The following is a 25,724-nucleotide window of genomic DNA, read 5'->3' on the forward strand; positions in this document are numbered from 1 at the left end:
TCCATGTCATTAATAATTTTATAAACCTCAGTCATGTCTTTCTTTTTTTTTCTGTTTTAAACCAAGTAACCTGACATGCTTTTTTATTTTTTTAGGCAGAGAAAATGTTTGAACTACTTGATTATTTTGGGGATCATTTTCTGTAACTTTACCAGGTCTATGTTTTTGACATTTAGGGCTAGGCAACACATTCATCAGAAACTTAACTTGCCAGATCAAAAAGAGTCCAGTAGCACCTTTAAGACTAACCAATTTTATTTTATTGTAGCATAAGCTTTCGAGAATCAAGTTCTCTTCATCAGATGCCTGATCCAATCGGATCAGGCATCTGATGAAGAGAACTTGATTCTCGAAAGCTTATGCTACAATAAAATAAAATTGGTTAGTCTTAAAGGTGCTACTGGACTCTTTTTGATTTTGCTACTACAGACTAACACGGCTAACTCCTCTGGATCTATTAACTTGCCAGAATTTCCAAATTCAGTAAATGGTAATAAAATGAGAAAGCACAGTATAAAGATACAGAATGGTGCAAAATATGGGTCTGTAAATATCACATAAACCTCTTAGAGCCCACAAATAATGCATATATTCCCACAATGTAGAATTCTGACAACTGTTACATAATTGGCAATTTATGGCATTCCCATTACCTTGATTTTTGTTTTTTTAAGTCTGAAGGGTTTCGTTTCCCTTTGGGGAGGGAATAAAATAAAACCAACAGCCAGTCAACATCATACCAAACAGATAGATTACATATTACATACTCTTTATTTAGTACATATTTTCATCCCATACCTTCTCCAGGGAACTCAAGGCAGCATACATGGTTCTCCCCTGCTCTGTTTTATCCTCACAACAACAACTATTATGCCATACTAGATGTATCCTGCCTTTCTCCCAACATCATTGTTCTTTACAACAACCTTGTGAGGTAGGTTAAGTGAAGAGATATTGACCAGCTCGAGGTGAGCTTCATGACTGAACAGGAATTGAAGCCTGCACTTTGGCAGTCTGGGAACTCAGTTACATTTTGCTGTTTTTCTTCCATGTTTATTTTAAACAAATTTTTTCTTTTGCAATTTTACTACCCCTGCTGCTTTATGAAGGAAAGCAGCAGACAGAGAGGAAAACTGTAACCCTGTCTTCTCCTATGAAATGGCAGGGCCCTGGATAGCATTATCTCTTTGCTTTGTAGGGGTTTCATTCCCTCTGTTGGTTCCAACAGGCATCTTCTACTCTGGCAGGCAACCCCTGCCATGAGAGCTATGCATCAATTTCTAGAAACATAAGAAATTTCTGCCCTAGAATGTTACCAGGATCCAAAGAGATACAACAACAGCACTAACACAGGTTACACAGGTTAAAAGCTTCCTTGCAGTGTTACATTTTGACATGATGCATTGTCAACAGGGAGGTTGGAAGTTTTTAAGCAGAAGCTAAATGGGCATCTGACAGCAATACTGATTCTGTGAACCTGGGCAGATCATGAGAGGGAGGGCAGGAAGGGTGACATCAGTGCTTAGTTCTTGTGGCTCTTTCTTATATGCCCAGGGTAATGCAGATTGCCACTTTGGGGTCAGGAAGCAATTTTCTCCAGGCTAGTTTGGCCAGGGATCCTGGAGGGTTTTTGCCATCTCCTAGGCATGGAGCAGGGCTCACTGGGGGTGTGGGGGGAGGTAGTTGTGAATTTCCTGCATTGTGTAGGGGGGTTGGACTAGATGACCCTGGAGGTCCCTTCCAGCTCTGTGATTCTATTATCCTATGTACTGCACCATTTGGGGGGCAAGGTTTTTGTACTTTTAAAAGGTGTATTTTACAGGGACAACAGGACAAGCCCAGGGTTACCAGTAAGTCTATTCAGGACTTTTCAAAATATACTAAATCTTTCTTTTTTTTTTACAACTCATGGAATTGTATGCATGAGAAAGGATAATACGTAGAGGATTCATCTTAGAAGCTTTAACAGGACCCTGATAGATGCTGTTTAGGTTTTGCCTCCATTTCTTTACTAGATGGGAGTCCTGCAGACAGGCTAAAGGGCTGCATAAAAGCCAGTAAGACCACAGGCCCCTGCCTGGGTTCCTAACAGCTGTAAAATACTACTACCTCCTTCCAAAGTGGCAGAAATTTGAGGAGGGGGTGTTGCTTCTAGCCTGAACAATTCAAATGGACTCCAAACCCCCCCACCCAGAAAAAGGGACGGATCTTCTCCCCAGAGAATGAGGCAGAAGGGAAAGAAAAAATGACATCATCCGTGTCAGCATCAAAAAATTCCACACGGCCTTCTTCATAGTGCAGCAACACCCGGATCTTCCTGGGTTCCTGCTTCAGAGTCAAAGGGGTAAATGAAGTGGAAGTAAAAGCCAAGAGCTGGCAAGATGCGAACGGGTTATTGAACGCCTTTCCCACAGCCCAGACCCCCTCATCAGGTCTGTACGTGAAAAGTCCCTTCTTCCTGACTGACTCTCTAGCAACCCCCACATCCCACAATGTCCACCCTGACTTTCCTTTCAATTCTCCCTCTATCTTCACCTCCACCTCCCACCAGTGTCTTCCTGAAGTAAAACTCTCACAACCCAATACGCAGGGCATAATGTCGAATCTTTCAGGCTTGTCAAGCAGGTCCTGTTTTCTGTCTCCCAAACTCACACTCTTCAGAGCCGCAGACAGAATGAGTTGAGGATGGGCCGTGTCTGGATCCAGAGTCACGTGCACTGCAGGACAGAGGGGGAAAAGAAGGAAGGATGGTGTCAGCAGAAGGATCAGCATCAGCAGCTGGACAGAGTTTCACAGAAAACCCTCCCCTGCTCCAGGCTTCACCTGGATCCAGCCCACCACAGAGGACAAAAAGTCCCTCCCTCAAGCAGAAGCAAGTTAAGCACAGAAAGGAAAAACTAGCTAAAGAAGAAACTTGGGACCTGGATATTTAGAAACGCTTAAATTCCTAGTTGAGATATACATTAAATTGAATCATAGAATCAGACCAGAAAATATCCTTATATATTCTACCCTTCCCCTCAAAAGATAGTACTCTAATTTCAAAAAAGTATACACACTTTCAACTATTAAAAGAGCTTTCCAGTTACATATATAGGAACATCTGAAGCTACCTTTTATCAAGTCCAACCATGTACTCAGTACTGTCTAGTCAAACAGGTAGGTAGAAATTTTCCTAGCACCTAACACCTAAAATCCCTTAAGCAGAGAGACTAAGAACTGAACTTTATATTATCATCTACCATTAAGCCATGTCCCCCCTACAATTGAAAGAAACTCCTTCCCTCATTGCCTTCATACAAAGTGTGCAGCAGGATTCAAATAAGTGACCAAGGGCTAAAGAAATTTCCAACTGCAACAAAGGTTATTTATTTTATTATCATTTAAAACATTAATATCCTACCTTTCTGCCAAATTAGGGATCTCAAGGCAGCGAACAGTTAAAAAGACAATGCAAATCAACTTTAAAAATAATACATATATTTCATCTAGCAATTACAACAAACTAAAACGAGAGCGAATATGGGATCCCTGTACAGTTCGTCAGTGCTGATCTCATATAGTATGGTAATTTCTTTATTTACGGTCATTTGACCAATCATATTGTATGAAAGTATGAGTAAGTGAAAGAGAGGTTCAAAAAATACTGTCATGCTTAGCTCAACCTAGTGTGTTGATGGGAGACATGCAGTTTGAGCTATACTCCTGGCTACTAAAATACACCAGCTCCACAAACACACACTCACACACAGAGCCCATCTTGGATCATCCTAACTATCCTTTCTACCACACGTAGTGCAATTACTGCCTGAGACTTTAATGTGGGAAAGTCAAACATTAAACCATTTTCATTCTTCAGCCGTGGGGGTCTATCTGCTTAATGCAACCTAATGAAACATTTGGGCAAAAGGTTGCTGTAGCTCTTCCACCACCCATCAAAATTTACCCATCTTTTTTGGCTTCTTACAGTTACCTTTGTCCATTGCTTCCTCCAGAGACTCTGTGATGGAGGAAAAAAAGGTGGCAAGGTGAGTCAGGCCAACATATATGTAAAGCAATGTGTTGTCTGATGTGAAAATACAGATGTCATGATTGGCTTCAGCATTTTAATTAAAATCATTTTGTATGAATTAATGTTTTAAAGATATAGCTTAGAAATAAAGGGCAGTGGGATTTTCTTTCTATATATCAAATAGCCAAGAATGCCCCTTCCATTACATGGATCAAAAAATTTGCAAGAGCTACACAAGATTAGGATACAGGTTTGTGAAGCCCAAAATGGTGCTTGACAACAATTCGCCACCAGGAGGAATAAGGACAAGGTGGGGAGATAGCAGAGGGTTCAGGGGGGAATGGGCTGAGGTGTGCAGAGAAACGATCGCAGCCAATGACAGAAGAGGAGGGGGAAGAAGTGGAGACGGATGATGAGGTGGGAAAGGGGGAAAGAAGAAAGAAATGTAATTTACGTAGAAGGAAGTGGGAACTGCCAAGGCTGGGAGGGAGGAAAGTAGCTATAGAAAGGATAGTGGGGGGGGAGGGGCAACTGGAGCCAGGGGAAAACACAGCGGGCACAGGAAGGGGAGCTGCAGGATGGAATGAATGGGATTTTTCCCTCTCCCGCAAATCTTTCTAGGAATCCACTTGTGTATATTTATGTGTGTTCGTATGTCTGCGTTTGTTTACAGAAAGTTCTAACCAACAGATCAAAATGCCACAGAATTCAGGAGTTCCACTATGATGTTTTTATGCTAATAACGCATGTCAGATGAGCACAGTGACCTTTCTCTACAACAGAAATAGCAATAACTGAAAGCGCCATAGCTTTCCTGTGATAAAGATAGCATTCTGAAATTATCTGCTTCTGCTGCTGTGAATGGTTGCTGTTATTTTCTGTGTGTCTGAGATTTGCACAGAAATGTCACTGAATAGACTGTTTTTCTGTCAGCATCACACTTTCTCTCTCTCCCTATGTGCTAATCAAGGTCACTTTCGTGCACCTGATCAATGAGCTCTATTATATGAAAGCATATACCACAAGAAACGCCAGCCCTCCCCCCGCAAGACTTTTTGGGGAGATGGAACAGACCAAGAGCTACACCCAGGGCCGGATTTAAGGTTCCCAGCACCTGGGACAACCCAAGTCTGGCTGCCCTTGTGTGTGCGCCCACTCCCGGAGCTGCATGATGACGTCACTTTGTGACATCATCACGCAGGGTGGGCATGCCGCCCACGGAGCGGCGGCAGCTCCAGTGGCTGGAAGGCCGCCTGCGCCACTCGCATGCCCAGCTGAGGGGGTGGCCAGCTTGCTGCGCACTCCCTGTCCTGCGGGGCAGGCGAATGGTCTGGGCAGCCTCCCAGCTGGGCCACTTGCTTGCCCAGCAGGACAGGGAGTGCGTGGCAAGCCAGCCACCCCCTCAGCCGGGCAGGCATGTTAGGCTGCCTCCCAGCTCTCCGTGTGATTCACCTGCCCAGCTGAGGGGGCAGCCAGCTTGCCACGCGCTCCCTGTCCTGCTGGGCAGGCAAATGGCGCAGGTGCTCCCGCTGGTGCACTCCTGGCAGCTGGCAGCCGCACCCGGCGCCCCCGTCTTTGGTGGTGCTGGGGCAGACTACCCCCCTGCCTCCCCTTCGATCCAGCCCTGACTACACCTCTGATGAGTGGACCAGTTGCAAGCTGCCCTTCCTTCCTTAGCAACCGACCATATTGTACGGGATGAGGAGAGAGAGGTTATCTCAGTCTCTCAGTCTTTCACGCCCTGCTAATCCACATATGAGGAGCAAGGGCAGACTCCCTTTGATGCAGCCTCTTCCTCTTTGGAAGATCTGCCATGGAAGAGGGGACGTTTTGTCAGACGTTTCTTCAGGCTCTCAAAAGAACCTCATGGGAAAGGTCAGTTTTTCTGTATCAAGGAGTTGGCTTTCCCTGAAGCCAACCCAGAAACGGATCATCCTTGGAGATCCATATCCAAGACCCTCCCAGAGCCGTTCCTAGTACCTTTACAGAGTTTTATCGATTCTTCTAGAGCAGAATTTTTCTGACAGCAAATTCGGAGTCTCTCTTCCAACCCGGGAGAGAATTCCACTGCAGTCCTCTCTAGCTTCTTCTCACACCTGTAAGGGAAGATGGTCGAGTTGGAGGAATAGATATGGAACACGGCTTCTGTGAACTTAAGAAATGCACTGAAGCGCTGGATGGGCAGGCTGAGCAGTTACTCAAGAACAAAGAGCAACTTTTCATGGTTGAAATGTAGCCTATGTCCGGGGTCTGAGCCCCAGCCCCCAGACTTGACAAGAGGGAACAGCAGGGGACAAAAGGGTGGCAGCAACCCCACCCCCCAAGCCGGCAACCAGGGCCAGAACCTACCTACTCCAGGGGGAAGGGGTAAAAGGCCAGAACCTCAGAGGGGTGGAGGGGGCAAGGAGAGACCAGCCAGTCCCACCTTCCAGGGGGAAGAAAGGGGGCTAAGCAGGCCAGAGGGAAAGGGCCACAGCAGGGGGAATGTGGGACCAGCAGCAGCAGCAGCAGCAACCCAAGCAGAGCCCTTACCTGGCAGGGAGAGGAAGCAGCCTCTACAGCCCAGAGCCACACCATGGCTAGAAGACAGCAGCCTGGCTCAGGAGTTGCTAGAAGCCAAGCCTCTCCAGGGGGGGCTGCCACAGGCATTCTGGGGGAGGAGATGGGTAGCCCCGCCCAGCATTGCTGAGCTGGCAGCGCAGAAGCTGACTAAGGCAGCACCTCATGAGCAAGGCCAGGCAAGCCCAATAGCACGGAGGCTGGCTGGGGCAGCTCCTCGTGAGCAAGGCCAGGCAAGCTCAATAGCACAGAGGCTGGCTGGGGCAGCTCCTCGTGAGCAAGGCCAAGGAGCCCTCAGCTGGGGATGGCTTGCACTCAACCCCACCCTACCAGCAAAGCAAAGGAGCCCAGGAGGGATTAGTGGTTGGAGGGAAACACCTGGAGGGACGCACAGCTGGGCCCGGTCAGGAGAAGGAACAAGCCTAGAAGGAGGGCGGGGCAGAGAGAGGAAACCATATAAAGGGTGGCTGGGAAGAGCTCTGGGGTGGTGGGTGTGAGTGAGGAGTGATGATGTGGAGTGAGAGCAGTAGAATGCAAGGGTGGAGGCTTGGAGGAGAGTTCTGGAAGGAGGAGATGAAGGAGGACGCAGAGGGTAAGCAGGCCAGGTTGAGCAGGCCAGCGAGTGGACTGAGAGGGAGTCTGGGTGAGGTATACCGCCCCTCCTTCCACAGAGCAGGGTCCTGCAGAGTCCCTGGCCCCCCTGTGACGTCAGGAGCAGACCGCCAGTGCCACGCCCAGCGGCAGCCGCGGCAAGCCCTGACAAGTTGGTGGCCCGTACGGGGAAAGTCGTTCCGACGCAGGCGCCAGTCGAAGGGATGTATCCCGACGCCGCAGCCCCAGCAGACCTCAGACTGTGGCTGGAGGAACGCTTGGACAGGATACGGGGGAAGCTGGAGGCGGCCTTCCAAACAGCTCAGGCAGAGCTAATGCAAGCCGTAGAGCAGCGGATGCAAGCCTGCGCCCCCACAGCCTCCTCGCCCGTGGTATGTGCGTTGGCTTGGGAAATTAACCCGCCAGCTGGCAAGAGGGTACAGAGTCTGTGCGCCACCGTGAGAATAGGCCGGCAGAGCCTGCAGGCCCTGTTGGACTCAGGGAGTGCAGTCTCGGCGATCCACACCCAACTCGTCCCAGCTGCCACCCCAGTGCACCGCTGGATCCTGGTGACGGATGTGATGGGCCGCACCCTGCCGTATCCTGCGGTCTGGGTGACGGTGGAATACCTGGGGGCGATCCGTCGCATAGAGGTCGTCAAGGTAGCCCACTTACCCCACCCAATGCTTCTGGGAAGAGATGCCCCGGAGTTCTACAGGCTGCTCAGAGAGGCAGCAGGGGGGTTGGCAGGCCCACGAGTCACCCCAGTTCTGCAAGTGGAGGAGGCCACCGACCCAGATGAGGGTCCCTCTGTCAGACCAGGGGCAGAACCACGGGCTGAAGACCCAGCTGGACCCCCGGCAGACCGCCCATTCCGCGATGCCCAAGGGGCAGATGAGTCCTTGCAGCACTTACGAGAGACAGCAGCTCGGGAGGAGGAGCAGGTGCGGGATGAGCGGAGGGCCCAACGGCTCCCTCGCATCGAGAAGCAAGGAGGGGTTTGGGTTCGCATAGCTCGCGCCCCAAATGGCCAGGGGGAGGTCCGCCAGCTATTGGTGCCAGCAGCCTACCGGGCCGAAGTCCTCCGCACGGCCCATGAGCATGCATGGGCCGGGCATCTGGGGCACCACAAGACCCTGAGGAAGATCCTCGAGCGTTTCTTCTGGCCCTCAGTGAACGCAGACGTGAAGGCACACTGCCGCTCCTGCCCCACCTGCCAGAGGGTGGCAGCGAGACGCCCGCCAAAGGCCCCTCTTTCCCCGCTGCCAGTGATGGGGGTGCCCTTCCAGCGGATAGCGATGGACTTCATCGGCCCACTGCCGCGCACACCCCGGGGATACCGTTTTGCCCTGGTGATCGTGGACTATGCCACACGTTTCCCAGAGGTCATTCCTTTAAAAACTATGCAGACCCCGGGGGTGGTCCGGGCGCTGTCCAAGCTGTTCGTGATGGTGGGGCTGCCCAGCGAAATCTTGACGGACCGGGGAGGGCCCTTCCGAGCAAAGGCCATGCGTCAGCTCTGTCAGAACTTGGGGATCCGGCAGGTGTTCACCTCTGCCTACCACCCCCAAACAGATGGATTGGCAGAGCGCCTGAATCAGACGGTTAAGGAGGCCCTGAAAAAGATGACGCATGACAAACCTCACCAGTGGGACCTGTATATCGATCCCCTGATGTTTGCCCTCCGAGAGACCCCCCAGGCCTCCACTGGCTTTAGCCCATTTGAACTGCTGTACGGGCGGAAGCCACGGGGAATGCTCTCCCGCCTGGTGGAGCAATGGGGTCCCCAAGCCAGCCCCCCAGCTCCTCCAGTCCAGGAGTATGTGAGCCAACTCCGCGAGCGGGTGCAGCAGTTTCAAGCGGAAGCAGGCCGACAGCTGGCCCACGCCCAGACACAACAGAAGGCTGCGTACGACCGGGGTACGCGACAGAGAACCTTCCAGCTAGGGGAGAAGGTCCTCGTCCACCGCACAGTTTTCCCCAGGGAGGAGGGGGACCCCTGGCGAGGCCCCTATGTGGTGACAAAAGTATTAGGGCCCACAACCTATGAGGTCCAGTGTGGGCCTCGTCGACGTCAGAGGAAGACGCTCCACGTGAACCTGCTGAAGAGGTGGTATGAGCGGGACAGCCAGGAGTGCCGGCTGGCTGAGGACCCCCTGGAGCTTCCTGACAGTGAGCTGCCATGGACTGCCGAGGCCCCAGAGTTCGAGGAACCACAGGTGGACCCTCAGCTCGACCCTGCCCAAAAGGCCCAGCTGCAGGACCTGTGGAAGCGAGTGCCCGGGGTCTTTTCAAGACGCCCCGGGGTTACAAAATTAGTGCACCATGCCATCCCAACCCAGCCGGGGCAGTCTGCCCGGTCGACCTGGCGCCCCATTCCCCGGAAGCAGTGGGAGGCAGTGAACCAGGAGACGGAGGAGATGCTGCGCATGGGGGTCATTGAACCCTCCCAGAGTGAGTGGCGCAGCCCTATAGTGTTGGTGCCAAAGCCGGATGGGACGACCCGCTTCTGCATCGACTACCGGGAACTGAACAAAGTGGCCAAGTTCGATGCCTACCCCATGCCCAGGGCGGACGTCCTGGTCGGGCAGTTGGGGCCAGCCCGGTACCTGTCGGCCCTCGACCTGACGAAGGGGTATTGGCAGGTACCAGTGCGCCCTGAGGATAGGGAGAAAACCGCCTTTGCCACCCCCCGGGGCCTCTTCCAGTTCCGCCGCATGCCCTTCGGCCTCCACGGGGCGGCAGCTACCTTCCAGCGGTTGGTGGACCAAGTCCTGGGGGACTGTCGGGACTTCGCGATGGCCTATATCGATGACATCGTCATCTTCAGCCCTGACTGGCCCACCCACCTACGGCACCTGGAAAGGGTCCTCAAGGCACTACAGAAAGCGGGTCTGAAGGCCAATCCCAAGAAAAGCCACTTGGGGTTCCAGGAACTCAGGTACCTGGGCTTTGTGATAGGGGGAGGGCAGGTCCGGCCACCACCTGAAAAGGTGGCCTCCATCGCAGACGTGCCCCAACCACAAACCAAGCGGCAGCTCAGGCGGTTTCTGGGGCTCATGGGGTATTATGGGCGCTTCATCCCACATTTTGCGGCCCGCTCAGCCCCCCTGACTGACTGTCTGAAGAAGGGCAGCCCCAATCGTCTCAGCTGGACCCCGGAACAGGTGGCTGCCTTCACTGACCTGCGCACCGCCCTATCCGACACAACAAAGCTGTGGAACCCGGACTTTGAGCGGCCTTTCATATTGGCAACCGATGCGTCAGCCTCAGGCCTTGGGGCAGTCCTAATGCAGGAGCAAGAAGGAATAAAGGTACCCATCCTGTTCATAAGCCGCAAGCTCCAGCCCGCGGAGCAGAAGTATGCCACCGTAGAACGGGAAGCCCTCGCCATCAAATGGGCCATAGGAGCACTACGGTATTACCTAGCCAACAACCCGTTCACGCTAATGACGGATCACGCGCCACTCCAGTGGATGCACAGGATGAAGGAGCACAACCCCCGCATCCTGCGGTGGTACCTTTCCCTTCTGCCATTCCAATTCTCCGTAGTGTACCGCCGGGGGGCCAACCACCTGGATGCGGATTTCATGTCCCGCCTCTTCGAGCCGGGCCCCTCCAAGCCAACATCCAGGCTAAGAGGGGGGGGGTGTCCGGGGTCTGAGCCCCAGCCCCCAGACTTGACAAGAGGGAACAGCAGGGGACAAAAGGGTGGCAGCAACCCCACCCCCCAAGCCGGCAACCAGGGCCAGAACCTACCTACTCCAGGGGGAAGGGGTAAAAGGCCAGAACCTCAGAGGGGTGGAGGGGGCAAGGAGAGACCAGCCAGTCCCACCTTCCAGGGGGAAGAAAGGGGGCTAAGCAGGCCAGAGGGAAAGGGCCACAGCAGGGGGAATGTGGGACCAGCAGCAGCAGCAGCAGCAACCCAAGCAGAGCCCTTACCTGGCAGGGAGAGGAAGCAGCCTCTACAGCCCAGAGCCACACCATGGCTAGAAGACAGCAGCCTGGCTCAGGAGTTGCTAGAAGCCAAGCCTCTCCAGGGGGGGCTGCCACAGGCATTCTGGGGGAGGAGATGGGTAGCCCCGCCCAGCATTGCTGAGCTGGCAGCGCAGAAGCTGGCTAAGGCAGCACCTCATGAGCAAGGCCAGGCAAGCCCAATAGCACGGAGGCTGGCTGGGGCAGCTCCTCGTGAGCAAGGCCAGGCAAGCTCAATAGCACAGAGGCTGGCTGGGGCAGCTCCTCGTGAGCAAGGCCAAGGAGCCCTCAGCTGGGGATGGCTTGCACTCAACCCCACCCTACCAGCAAAGCAAAGGAGCCCAGGAGGGATTAGTGGTTGGATGGAAACACCTGGAGGGACGCACAGCTGGGCCCGGTCAGGAGAAGGAACAAGCCTAGAAGGAGGGCGGGGCAGAGAGAGGAAACCATATAAAGGGTGGCTGGGAAGAGCTCTGGGGTGGTGGGTGTGAGTGAGGAGTGATGATGTGGAGTGAGAGCAGTAGAATGCAAGGGTGGAGGCTTGGAGGAGAGTTCTGGAAGGAGGAGATGAAGGAGGACGCAGAGGGTAAGCAGGCCAGGTTGAGCAGGCCAGCGAGTGGACTGAGAGGGAGTCTGGGTGAGGTATACCGCCCCTCCTTCCACAGAGCAGGGTCCTGCAGAGTCCCTGGCCCCCCTGTGACGTCAGGAGCAGACCGCCCAGTGCCACGCCCAGCGGCAGCCGCGGCAAGCCCTGACAGCCTATAGATAAATAAATAAGTAAATAAGTAGAAGCTCTTGGGGTTCTGTGCTATCATCTACCATATAAGGCTTGGAACACTTTTCTGCAAGCAGGCTAGAACAGAAGATGAGCCATGCTGGATCAGATCAAAGGTCCATCTAGTCTATCACCTTGTTCACACAATAGTAAAGAGTCCAGTAGCGCCTTCAAGACTAACAAATTTTATCGTAGCATGAGCTTTCGAGAAACACAGCTCTCTTCGTCTGATGCTGCATCTGATAAAGAGAGCTGTGTTTCTCAAAAGCTTATGCTATGATAAAATTTGTTAGTCTTGAAGGCGCTACTGGACTCTTTACAATTTTTCAGCAACAGACTAACACGGCTAACTCCTCTGGATCTTGTTCACACAGTGGCCCACCGGATGCCCCTGGAAGGCCTGCAAAGAGACTTAAGACTCCCTCTTCTCATCTCTCAGCTCCTCTGAACGCAGACCTTCTATTCCATATAATTTCACTTCTAAAGAGGAAGAAAATAATAAAACCTCCCATAGGTAAAGGTGCAAGCACCGAGTCATTACTGACCTATGGGGGGACGTCGCATCACGACGTTTTCTTGGCAGACCTTTTTTTATGGGGTGGTTTGCCATTGCCTTCCCCAGTCATACTTTACCCCCAGGAAACTGTGTACTCATGTACCTCGGAAGGATGGAAGGCTGAGTCCACCTTGAGCCGGCTACCTGAACCCGGCTTCCACCAGGATCGAACTCAGGTCGTGAGCAGAGCTTGGGCTGCAGTACTGCCGCTTACCACTCTGCACCACGGGGCTCTAAAGCCTCCCATAGAGACTACTTTTTTCTGCTTCCAGAATGAAACTAAATAGAATAGAGTATCATTATTTGGAAGCAAGGCCTTTGGTAGAAAGCATCCGACTGCCCTGCCTGCCAGGGACTGTAACTGCAAGTTCCCGATCCCACAGTTAACTATCCCTTTACTGTTCTTATACAGAGATAAAGAGCTTTAAAATTTAAAATTGAGACTAACAGCCTTCTAAATAAGGGGAAACCCAAAGAGAGGTGAAAAAAGAGCTACACACCTGCTCAAGGTACTTCTAATGTCCTGGAAAAAAAAGAAAGAGAAAAGTCTGTCTCAGAAAGAACAAAACATGGGGAAAGCTGGGATTCTTGTGGCCCTTTAACATTTGAAAAAAGTTACCATTCCCAAGTTGTGTTTATCCCAAGCAACCTCAGAGGTTTATATTAATAGGTCTCCTCTGAAGAGGGTTAATTCTGCTGTCTCAGGGGCGGTCTTAGCCAATGGGAAACTGGGGCAGCTGCCCTGGCCTCTGTGCTGTGGAGTCCCAATTACCCACACCCCACCCCCTTGATGGAGGAGGAAAAGAAGAAAATGAGCAGGCTCCCACTGCCACCACTCATGCCTATCCCATCCAGGGACACCTTGCTTGGTCCTGCACTGGGCAGGGGGTTGGACTAGATGGTCTGTATGGCCCCTTCCAACTCTATGATTCTATCATCCAAGCAGGGACCCCAGTGGAAGGGTGGCAATGATGCTGGGAACCCATCCTGGACTTTTGCTCAGGGACACAGAATCACTAAAACACCTCTGGGCTGTCCAGGTAGTTGGGGAGGGGGTTGCAATTCCAGGTGGGAAGTTATCCTTGGAAATCTATGGAAGCCATTAGCAGCTAAAAGAAGGGGATGAGAGCAACGGACTAACATCTTCTAGAACAATCCACAACCCCCATGACAATCTCTACCAACAGACAATGTTCTGTCAGGTCCCAACAGATTATGCACTATTATGTGGCGTTTCATTGATTATGAAGAGAAAAATCATGACGGAACTATAGATCTCAGTAAGTTAAAAAGAATGTAATCAATTTTAATTGTGAGCAAGTTTCGGAGAAAATTTGGAGTACGCTAATTAAGTGCTTACCTGCAGGAATTCTCTTGTAGAGAGCTGACATTTCTCCTCCATTTCACTGATCAGATGGTTGAGATTGAAAATGTCCTCAGAGATCTGGATGACATTTTCTTCCTGCCATTTCTTGGTTTCCTTCTCTAGATGTTCAAGCTGCGCCAGTCGAACGTGTTCTTTTTCTTCAAGAAATTTTTGCATTTGGCGGAAGATGGACTTGATTTTCTGCTTCTCCGCCCCTAACTGTGACTGAGGGGGGGAAAGCACAAGAGACCAGAGAAGGGCCAAAGACGGGACAGGATCAAGGTAAGTTGTTAAGTAGCTTGTGACCATAACAATAAATCAATTTGGTAGACCATCTATCTTAACAAAACTGAAAAAAACTAAGTTCAAAATGAGAAAGTAAAGCCAACAGTTGAAGTCATGTACATTACAAGCACTTCATATTGAGGCCCATATGTTTGCCCAACTCTTCCCCTTAGAAAAGCAGGAGAACAACATTGGTACATGATTTTGTGAGGTGAAAGGAGAAGGTCAGTATTATACCACAGGATAAGAAGGACCTCTCCCTGGGTAAGCATCCAAAGTAGAGCTTAGTGTAGGAACAATTTATTTGTAATCTTAATATAATTTGTACTGCATGGCAACAATGCAAAGCCCTTGGAGTTAGATTATCATATCCATGCAGCTTTATTTATAATATATATTTAGGGATGGTTCACATACGCAAGTATATCACTTGTTTCCTCTTTGGTTATTCAGCACATGACAGCTTATGTACTTCATACCACACAATATGACATTTGTAGTTTTCAGTGCATGCAGTGGATGCAAATCTATAATGCTTCACATTTCTGGCTCGCTTTTCTTGTTAGGAAAGAGCCTTCAAAGTCCTGAATGATCATGAGTTTTTGTTCATGACAGTAAAGAGTCCAGTAGCACCTTTAAGACTAACCAACTTTATGATTCGGTTTCGTTTTCTCAGCCATGTCGGACGCTCCTCTTCGCTGGCTCGAGAGGAAGCGCCCGAGCACCCTGTCCGGGCGGCTGATCTGCGAAGATTAGCCCCCAAAACTCCCAGTGAGGGAGGCTGGGTCCGGGACGCTGCGGGAAGAGCCCCCCGGAATCAATGCGGGGGGTTAATTGCCCGTTTGTCCCTACGGAGGCCGGCGGACGTGCGCGGCGCCTCGAGTGCTGCCGGGCCATGGAGAACGGCAAAGAGCAGAACTAGGCGAGAGCCTACAAGTAAGCGAATTCCTTCTGTTATTACAAGCGTACGTGAAGGAGAGGTGGGATCTGAAGCTAAGAAGGCTTATTCTTCCCCTTTGCTGAGTTTCAAAATTCGGTTGGCGGCCCCCCCCCCTAAAATGGCAACAAAAAAAACAAAGTCCTGCCCTTGGCAAGTCAGTTTCGGCTGCCCTAAAGGGAGAATCGCTGGAGGAAGTAGTACGGAGGGCGGTTGGTGAAGCTATAAAACCCTTTGTTGACAAGCTGAATGAAACAGATCAAAGAGTGGGCTTAATTGAGAGCGAAGTCAAAACCATCAAGGAAGCAGCGGGGGGGGGGCAGAGAAGTCTGCTCGGGAAAGTGCGTCACTCGTGAAGGCTACGAATAAAGAGCTTAAACTGGTGGAGAATCAGTTGATCGGGCTACAAGTGGAACGAACACAGACAATTTTGCGCCTCCAGAATGTGAAAGAGGAGGAAAACGAGGATTTACGGGGTCTTGTCTCAGAACTACTGGCGACACCCGCGAGGGCAACTAAAGAAGAAGTAAAAAGCGCCATTTTGGAAGCCCGTCGGGCTACCTCAAAATATGCAATGAAGCGTCAGTTGCCGCGAGATCATCATCGATTTTTCATCTAAGAGGATCCGGGACACTATCCTATATAATTCATACAATGCAGATTTGGACTTTTTGGGTAATAAAGTTAAGATATTGAAAGACGTCCCATTTCTAGTTCGGAAAAGACGTATTAAGTATAAAAAGTTCGCAGCTCTTCTGAGAGAACGTGGAATAAAGTACAAATGGTTATTCCCGGAAGGAATATGGTTCAGTCACAAAGATCAAGCCTTTAAGATATTATCAGAAGATCAACTAAGGGATTTTGAGGACAGAAATCCAGAATTCCAGTGCACCAAGGAAGATGAAAAAGAGAAGTCTGAGGGGGAGGGGGAGGAAATGAGCACTGCGGCTGTAGCTGCTCAGAGAGAATTGCGTCCGGGACCCAGGAGGGGAAGAAAAATTTAATTTGAAATTAAACTGTAATTTGCATTTAATAAGGTCAACCACTCCATCAATATAACATAAAGCTTTAACTTTCGAATAATGGCAGTATGAAGGGAAAACATGAAACGTAGTGTTTAGTGTTTGTAGATTACCTTCCCCTTTTCCTCCCCCCCCTTTTTTTTCCTTCCTTCCCATCCCGTGTGCTATTGTAGTCTTTTGTAGTTACTGTTTTGTAGGTTATGTATGTATGTAGTAGTTTTGTGTGTTAGATATTGAAAAATTAAAAAAATATTACAAAAAAAAAAGACTAACCAACTTTATTGTAGCATAAGCTTTCGAGAGCCACGGTTCTCTTCATTGAGAACTGTGGTTCTGGAAAACTTACGCTACAATAAAGTTGGTTAGTCTTAAAGGTGCTTCTGGCCTCTTTACTATTTTGCAACTACAGACTAACACAGCGAACACCTCTGGATCTATGTTCATGACAGAAATCTGTCCGGGGATGAGCCTCCCCTCCCTCCTCGCCGCCGCCCCCCCCGGCTCCAGGGGCCCCACAACTCACCTAGCCGGGGCAGGCGCGGCGGCGGACGGGCGCGGCCGCGGCAGCCGGCCCGGCGGCCGGGCGAAGCGCTGTCGCGGCGCCGCGGAGGAGGCGGCGGCGGCAGCAACCCGGGCGGGAGGAAGCGCCCTGGGGGAAGCAAACCGGCAGGCTGGGCGGCCGCCGGAGCGGACGCCGCCAGGGCAGACGGCGCCAATGCGGTGGCGGCGACGACGGCAGAGGCGAGGCGGCGCAGCCGCGAGGCCCGCGCTTGCGAGGCCGAGCCTCGCCCGGGGCCGCGAGGCAGCGAGGGGGTGGGAACCGGCCCCGGCGTCGGCAGGCGATAGGCCGGCCCGCCCGCCCACCAGGGAGACGGGGGAAGGGCACCCAATGGCAGCTGGGAGGCGGGAGGAAGGAGCACCAGGCTTCCCACCCCGGAAAGGTTGGAGGCAGGTGTTGCTGCCAGCATTGGGACAGATAATGAGCCTCACCTGGGGCGCTGGCAATTGGGGAGCGGGGCGGGGCTGCCCCTAGCGAGGGAGGGGATAAAAGGGGTCAGAGGCTCCCTGGCCAGAGAGGAGAAACAGGGAGGCTGTCCTGAGGGAAGGACCATCCCTGGGCCCAGAGGCTGTGCTTACCTGTTGCCAGACACGGTTTAACAGCCCTGGGGCCATCTGAGGCCAATCAAAAGGGAAGCTGAGACCCCTGGAGCCAGCAGACAGGCCGCCTGCCCGGCCTAGGTAGCAGCGGGGAAACCCCCCCGGACCCGCCGGCTGCGCTGACCGCACCCCCGCCACAACGGACCCGACGGACGCGGCGCCCCCTGCTGACGGAGAAACTCACAACGTGGTGGAGAATGCAGGCCTTCGACCGCTAGTGAAGCGCCTCCCCTACCTACCCACGCCTGCGGGGTGGGCCAGCAGCCGGTCTTTCCTCCGTCCGCCAACGTTTCCAGGACCCACCACCACACCGCCTACACCCACGACAGCTATGGACCAGGGAGGAGGAGGCGGAGGGGCAGCGCCTGCCAACCCCAGCGGCTTGTTTGACTTTGCCCAGTTCGGGCAGTGGATGGCCGAGCAACAGGGGCGCCTGTTGCGCGACATAACCTCGCAGCAGACGGAGCAGCAGGGGCGGATTCTGCAAGACATCGTGGCCCAACAGCGCGACGCCCAGGCAGCCCTCCTCCGGGATGTCTGCCGCACCTTAAGGGACGCCCAAGGCGGCACCGGAGCCCCGGCTGGCCCGGGGGGCCCCCACAGGGCCGCCCCGTTCCAACTCACCAAGCTGGGACCAGAGGATGATGTGGACGCGTTCCTGGAAACCTTTGAGCGCACCGCGGAGGCTGCCCAGTGGCCGCCCGCCCAGTGGGCCTTCATTCTCGGACCCTACCTGACCGGGGAAGCGCAGGCCGCGCTCAAGGCCCTCCCAAAGGAGGAGGCGGCCGACTACGCGAGGCTGAAAGAGGCCATTCTGGACCGCTACGCCATCACCCCCGACACGTACCGCCAGAGGTTCCGGGCCCTGAGCTATAACAAGGGTGATCGGCCGCGGGGGTTCGTAACCACCCTCCGGGACCTGGCCTACCGATGGCTCAAGCCAGAGACGCCGGGCGAAAAGGCCATCACGGATCAGGTCGTCCTGGAGCAGCTCCTGAACGTTCTGCCAGCCAAGGCACGATACTGGGTGGCCTGTAGCAAGCCGGCCGATCTCAAGGAGGCCACGGCCCTGCTGGAAAACTTCATGGCGGCAGAGCCAAGGGAGCCCAACAAGGACGGAGCTACACCGGGGCGCGACGGCTGACCCCCAGGGAGGGCCCGGGTAGGGCCCCGTGGACCCCTGGGGGCTGATTCCGCTGCCCTTCCCCCCACCGGGGCCAAACCTAGCAGCAGCGGAATCCCGCCCCGCTGGCCGCGACCACCACCACCCAACGTGAAGGCCCCCAGCGGCCCGGCCCCTGCCAGCACTGCCGACCGAGGGCCCTGCTTTCGCTGCGGACAGCGGGGCCACCTGATGAGGGACTGCCCCCTAATGGAGTGCGATGCAGGGTGGGAGGAAGCCCTACCACTGGCCACCCGCGCGGTCCGGCCCCCGCCCCTACTGGTCATCGTCGAAATTGCGGGCCGGCGGCTGTCGGCACTCCTAGATAGCGGCAGTTCCGTCTCAATGATACGGACCAGGCTCTTGCCCGAGGGCCTGCCCGTCGTGCGGCGCACGTCCGTCGCGTGCCTCCACGGACACGCAGAAGAGTACCCGGTGGTGAGAGTTCCGGTGCGATACCAAGGACAGGAGTGGGAGTTGGAGCTCGCCCGAGTGCCCGCGCTCCCCTACCCGGTGCTGCTGGGCCGAGATGCGCCAGGCCTGGAGGTGCGGTTGCAGACCTCGCCAGCGGAGGCCCTCCCCGCCACCACTGACCCCGAGCCCCGTGCCGGGACCTCGGCATCGCCTGACGATCCCTCGCCACCCTCCTGGGGTGCTGATCCCGCCTTCCGGGAGGCCCAGGCGACTGATGTTACCCTCGAGTCCCTCCGGGACGCCGTGGCGGTAAGTGAGGGGTGCATCCGGGACGGGCGGAGGGCTGGCCGCTACCCCCGAATTGTCAAGGAAATGGGCCTCTGGTACAGGCTGACTGCCAGTCGGGGGGTTGAGACCCGGCAGTTGCTGGTCCCGCAGGCCTTCCGGGCCTCCGTCCTCTCCTACGCCCACGACCACGCCTGGGCCGGCCATCAGGGGGCCAATAATACGTTGGCCCGGGTCCTGGCCCACTTCTTCTGGCCGTCCGTGGCTGCTGACGTCAAGGCCTTCTGCCGCTCCTGCCCAGTGTGCCAGCGAGCCTCCACCCGATCGGCCCCCAAAGCCCCACTGATGCCCCTGCCGCTCGTACAGACCCCCTTCGACCGCCTGGCCATGGACTTCGTGGGACCACTGCCACGTACGGCCCGCGGCTGCCGGTTCCTACTGGTCTTGGTCGACTACGCCACCCGCTATCCCGAGGCGATTCCCCTGCGGTCCATGCAGGCGGCCGGCGTCGCTAGAGCACTGATGCGGTTCTTCGCCCACGTGGGGTTGCCCCGGGAAATCCTCACCGACTGTGGGACACCCTTCACGGCCTCCTTGACACGACAGCTCTGCTCAACCCTAGGCATCCGCCAGATCTTTACGTCCATCTATCACCCGCAGACCGACGGCCTGGTGGAGCGCCTCAACCAGACCATCAAAGCCATGTTGCGGAAGCTGGCACGGGACAAGCCAAACCAATGGGACCTTCTGGTCGATCCCCTCCTCTTCGCCCTGCGGGAAACCCCTCAGGCATCCACCGGCTACGCCCCCTTCGAGCTGTTGTACGGCCGGCGGCCACGAGGCATCTTGGGGGTGGTCGAAGAGCAATGGGCGACCCCCCGAGACGACCCCGCAACAGCGGCTCCGGACTACGTGCGGGAGTTGAAGGAACGCCTCCAGCTCGCCCGGGAGACGGCTCAACGCAATCTGGCTGAGGCCCAGGAGGCCCAAAAAGAACGCTATGACAAGGGAGCCCGGCTACGCACCTTCCAGGAAGGCGACAAGGTCCTGGTCAACCGGCGAGTCTTTGGCCCGCAACAAGTCGGGGACCCCTGGAGGGGCCCCTTTACAATCACTCGGGTGCTGGGCCCTCTGACGTATCTGGTCCAGTGGGGCCCCTCGCGGCGACAAGCCAAGAGGCTGCACGTCAATGACATCAAGGCGTGGCGGGAGCGGGAGCCGCAGGCGTGTCAACTCGCCGCCGACCCCCTGGAGCCCGCCGATGGAAACCTGCCCTGGACCCCCCGGGGGGGCCCCCCGGAGGCCCCCACGCTAGACCCGGCGCTCCTCCCGGAACAGCGTGAGCAGGTGGAACAATTGCTGAGGGACTTCCCCCACAGCTTCTCGCGGATCCCGGGATGCACCACGACTGTGACCCACGCCATACCTACCCCGCCGGGGCGGGTGGTCCGGGCACCCTGGCGGCCCTTGCCCCGGAAGCAGTGGGATGAAGTAGACCGCGAGGTAGCTGACATGCTCCAGCTCGGGGTTATCGAGCCCTCCCGCAGCCCATGGAGGAGCCCTGTGGTGCTAGTGCCGAAGCCCGACGGATCCGTCCGCTTCTGCATTGACTTCCGGGAGGTCAACCGCATCGCGCAGTTTGATGCCTACCCCATGCCGCGGGCGGAAACCCTCATCGACCAACTGGGCACCGCCCGATATCTGACAGCCCTGGATCTGACGAAGGGCTATTGGCAAGTGCCCATGGTGGAAGGTGACAAGGAGAAGACAGCCTTCGCCACGCCCCAGGGGCTGTTCCAATTTCGCATGATGCCCTTCGGGCTACATGGGGCGGCCGCCACCTTCCAGCGGCTGGTGGACACGGCATTAGCCCAGTGCCAGGGGTTTACCGCCGCCTACATCGACGATATTCTCGTCTTCAGCCCCGACTGGCCCTCCCACATGCAACACCTTCGCCGGGTTCTGCAAGCCCTGGACGCTGCCGGCCTACGGGCAAACCCGCAGAAGAGCCGGGTGGGCTTCCAGGAGGTCAAATACCTGGGATTCATAGTTGGCCGTGGCGTGCTGAGACCGGTCCCCGAGAAGGTGGCCACGCTGGAGGACTGTCCCCGTCCGACCACCAAGAAGCAGCTCCGACGCTTCCTGGGATTGGTCGGATATTACAGCAAGTTCATCCCGAACTTCGCATCCCGGGCCAGCCCCCTGACAGATCTCCGGAAAGGACTGCCTACCAAGCTCCCCTGGACGGCAACGGCCGATGAGGCCTTCCGGGCGCTCTGGGGGGCCCTGTCCAACGCCCCGGTCCTCCACAATCCCAACTTCAATGAGCCTTTCGTCGTCCACACTGATGCCTCAGACACGGGGCTCGGAGCCGTGCTCTCTCAGGAAATCGACGGGGTGGAGCGGCCAGTCCTCTTCCTAAGTCGCAAGTTGCAGAAGGCCGAGCGGCAGTATGCCACGGTGGAGAAGGAGGCCTTGGCCGTCAAGTGGGCGGTGGGGGCCCTCCAGTATTACCTCACCAATAACCCCTTCACCCTGGTTACGGACCATGCCCCCCTCTTGTGGATGGCGCGGATGAAGGACCACAATGCCCGCATACTTAGATGGTATATGTCGCTCTTACCTTTCAGTTTTGTGACGAGACACCGACCAGGGCACCTGCACCGGAACGCCGACTTCCTGTCAAGAATGCACGAGGAAGACCCACCTGCATCTGGGAGCGAAAGGGGGAGGGCGTGTCCGGGGATGAGCCTCCCCTCCCTCCTCGCCGCCGCCCCCCCCGGCTCCAGGGGCCCCACAACTCACCTAGCCGGGGCAGGCGCGGCGGCGGACGGGCGCGGCCGCGGCAGCCGGCCCGGCGGCCGGGCGAAGCGCTGTCGCGGCGCCGCGGCGGAGGCGGCGGCGGCAGCAACCCGGGCGGGAGGAAGCGCCCTGGGGGAAGCAAACCGGCAGGCTGGGCGGCCGCCGGAGCGGACGCCGCCAGGGCAGACGGCCCCAATGCGGTGGCGGCGACGACGGCAGAGGCGAGGCGGCGCAGCCGCGAGGCCCGCGCTTGCGAGGCCGAGCCTCGCCCGGGGCCGCGAGGCAGCGAGGGGGTGGGAACCGGCCCCGGCGTCGGCAGGCGATAGGCCGGCCCGCCCGCCCACCAGGGAGACGGGGGAAGGGCGCCCAATGGCAGCTGGGAGGCGGGAGGAAGGAGCACCAGGCTTCCCACCCCGGAAAGGTTGGAGGCAGGTGTTGCTGCCGGCATTGGGACAGATAATGAGCCTCACCTGGGGCGCTGGCAATTGGGGAGCGGGGCGGGGCTGCCCCTAGCGAGGGAGGGGATAAAAGGGGTCAGAGGCTCCCTGGCCAGAGAGGAGAAACAGGGAGGCTGTCCTGAGGGAAGGACCATCCCTGGGCCCAGAGGCTGTGCTTACCTGTTGCCAGACACGGTTTAACAGCCCTGGGGCCATCTGAGGCCAATCAAAAGGGAAGCTGAGACCCCTGGAGCCAGCAGACAGGCCGCCTGCCCGGCCTAGGTAGCAGCGGGGAAACCCCCCCGGACCCGCCGGCTGCGCTGACCGCACCCCCGCCACAACGGACCCGACGGACGCGGCGCCCCCTGCTGACGGAGAAACTCACAAAATCATTCCTTGATGTTTCAATAATCCGGTCATTTATGTGTACATCTGAACCTATTCCTAGACACCACAAAACACCTCAACCTTCTGTCATTCTCTGAGATATCTGTTGCCTGAGCAATCAAGGAGTCTACCAAACACAATAAGAAACACCTACCAGACATTTAAGGATTTTCTGCTCATTGACTAGTTTCCAGTTCACAAGATGGTCTCTCTCTTTCTTCAGAGATTTCCACTGTGCCTTGATTCTTTCCTACACAAACACAAACAGCTATTGTTTGGGAGGAGATCAGCATAACTGATACATATTCAAATGTAGACTGTGGGAGTACGGAGAAGTACAGAAATCTGACAGAAATTTCTTAAGGGTCACACTTCATGGGAAAAGAGATGCTTACAGAGAAAATGTTCTTACAAGTGTAGGTACACAGTCTATAAGAGCTGTAGCCGATTTTTTTAAAAAAAGAAAAGCTGTTTCCACACTAGCCACATTATGATGCCTTTTACCAAGGTCTGAATGAGATTTTACATTTGTTACCACCATGATGGACTTGCTGTCAAATGACAGCTGTGACTTCCTTGTGGGAACTGAACTGAATTCTGAAGTGTACAGAGCCCCAATTCAGATTGTGACTATAGCTTGAGAGGAGAAAATGCTTCAGCCTGCCCCTATCCATACACAAATGTCCCAACAAAAAATGCCCCCTCCCGTAAGGAGGCTGAACATGTAGAGAGGGACCAAATTGGTGCATTCCAGTGTTTTCCTTATCAATTTTAAGTTGTTAAAGATCTGATTTAGAGCAATGTTTCTGATTTTCAATGGCAGCCTTTCAACCTCTGAGCTGGCAAAGCACTGTTGATTCCTCTGGTGGAAGAGTCAGTGATGTGCCTTACATTTCTTGCATGTAAGTATCCTGCATCCAAAGAGCCCATTCAAAATAATTAAAAATGGTTGACGGTTTGGCAGAAAAGGTAGAGGCCTATATATGAAATCAGTAAACAAACCAACCAACCGAGACAATCTGCTCTCCCAATATACAGAATACCTTTTCAAGCAACTGAAAGCTCACTGCATGTCAGTTCCAATCCAGCCCCAATATCTCAATACCTTGTTGCTAGGAATCTGGCCATATTGTCCATTTTGATTTTAACGGCCTCTTTCACTCTCCTTTCACCGTTGTGTCCAATACTGCCCTCTTTCGCCTAAAAAAATCTCTCTTGTCACAATTGCCTCATTCCATTACCCTCTTGGGAATTATTTTAGTTAAGGCATCTCATCTAGTTAGGTAACCTTATTGATGAAAAGGATATAAGAAAGATCTGCTGGAATTCTAGGTTGCCAGCTCCTGGTTGGGAAATTCCTGGAGATTTGGGGGTTGGAGACTGGAGAAGGTGGGGTTTAGGGAGGGGAGGCAGTTAAGCAGGGTTTAATGCCATAGAGTCCATCCTCCAAAGCAACCATTTTCTCTAGGGGAACTGATATCTGTCAGCAGATCAGTTGTAATTCCTGGAGATCTCCAGCCACCACCTGGAGGCTGGCAACCCAGGCCCCCGTTTCTCACAGTGGCCAACCAGAAAGGCCTCAGTTCTGAGATGTGTGGTCCAGCTTGCAGAAGAATTCTTTTGAGGCGGCAGGCCAGGCACTGTTGTGAAATCAGAACCTATGGGAGGGAGCAACAAAACCAAGAGAGCTGTAGTTCTCGAAACCTCATACCCTGGCAATCTAGTTGGTCTTTAAGGTGGTACTGGACCCGAATCTTGCTTTCCCCATTTCCCACCCCTTTCCACGGTGGCCATTTGCTACCTGGTATTCTTGGAAAGCCTCTGCCACCGGAACGACATTATGCTGCCGGTGCTCCTTGGCTCGGTCGCACACCAAGCAGATGAGGGCTTCGTCGTCCTTGCAGAAGAGCTTCAGCGGCTCCTCGTGAGTTTCGCACACTCCCCTCTTCTGCTTCGCTCCTTTCCCCTCCTCGAGTTTCTTAACAAGTTCGACGACAGTGGCCAGCTGCCGATTTGGCCTAATGTTCCTGCGCGGAGAAGTCTCTCTGCACTGAGGACAGGAAGGAGCTCGCTCGGGGTCCCCCCAGTACTGAGTGATGCAGGCTCGGCAGAAATTGTGCCCGCACTCGACCACCATCACCGGGTCTTTGAAGTACTCCAGGCAGATGGGGCAGGTCGTTTCCTCGCAGAACTCCTGGACGAGATCCCCAGCTGCTGCCATGGCCGCCAGCGGGAAACAGTAACAGGCATCCCCTGCTTTCGTTTTCCCTGAAAACAAGGGTGGGCTGTTGGCCAGTTTCCTGTCTTGGAGCTGCCTCAGCCAGGAGGAGAAAGCGGGAGGATCTGAGCTGAACTCAAGAGCAAGGTAAAAGACGTCAAGTTAAAGAGGCACACTGCCAAAAATGTTATTTAGAAGCCCTGTTCATATCTTACAATGAACACATGTGGAACCTGCCCGGAGGTATATCTGTAAGAAAGCCAAGGTGCGTTCACTTTACATTTGAAACCAGGGATCACTACCTAGATAAGTGTAAGGTTTCAGTCACAATGTATGAGAATTACTCAATGCATGTATAATTTTGTTTATTTATTTTGCTTCATTTGTATACCTCCTTTCACTCCAACAGGGGCCCAATATGGCTTACAAAATTCTGCTCTCCTCATTTTATCTGCACAACAACACTGTGCACAACAACACTGTGAGGTAGATGAGGGCCGTTCCCACATGGCTTACCTGTGAGGTAGATGAGGGCCGTTTCCACATGGCTTACCTGCTTGCGTTATGTCCCGGCAGATCGCGCAAAAACCACGGAAGATCGCGTTTTTTCGTGCGAGATTTGCGTGATGTCACGTGACGTCGTGCAAATCTCGCGTGAAAAAACGCAATCTTCCGCATTTTTTGCATGATCTGCTAGGACATAACGCAAGCAGGTAAGCCGTGTGGAAACGGCCGAGGTTGAGAATGTGTTCCTGGCCCAAGGTCACCTGGTGAGATTCATGG

The 25,724-nt window shown here is 54.3% G+C and overlaps 1 protein-coding gene across 1 annotated transcript; it reads right to left on the reverse strand.

Annotated features, from left to right (window-relative positions):
- Positions 1-785: 785 nt before the first annotated feature.
- Positions 786-25,089, reverse strand: LOC129328871 (zinc finger protein RFP-like). Its single transcript, XM_054978181.1, has 7 exons — positions 24,525-25,089; positions 22,878-22,973; positions 13,829-14,059; positions 12,969-12,991; positions 5,993-6,108; positions 3,974-4,000; positions 786-2,717 (listed from the first exon to the last, which is right to left on the reverse strand). The coding sequence occupies exons 1-7, from the start codon at positions 24,942-24,944 to the stop codon at positions 2,152-2,154; spliced, it is 1,479 nt and encodes a 492-aa protein (XP_054834156.1). The 5' UTR covers positions 24,945-25,089; the 3' UTR covers positions 786-2,151.
- Between the last annotated feature and the right edge of the window lie 635 nt (positions 25,090-25,724).

The sequence above is a fragment of the Eublepharis macularius genome, chromosome 4 (assembly GCF_028583425.1).
Source record: "Eublepharis macularius isolate TG4126 chromosome 4, MPM_Emac_v1.0, whole genome shotgun sequence".
Classification (NCBI taxonomy): domain Eukaryota; kingdom Metazoa; phylum Chordata; class Lepidosauria; order Squamata; family Eublepharidae; genus Eublepharis; species Eublepharis macularius.

Bases quoted from the DNA above. Each gene is read 5' to 3' on its own strand.
- LOC129328871 (XM_054978181.1), bottom strand. From the start codon at position 24,944: ATGGCAGCAGCTGGGGATCTCGTCCAGGAGTTCTGCGAGGAAACGACC. The intron at 22,974-24,524 runs GTAGCAAATGGC...GTGTTTGTGTAG, and splicing joins AGGCTTTCCAAGAATACCAG to GAAAGAATCAAGGCACAGTG. The intron at 2,718-3,973 runs GTAACTGTAAGA...TCTGTCCTGCAG, and splicing joins GGAGGAAGCAATGGACAAAG to TGCACGTGACTCTGGATCCA.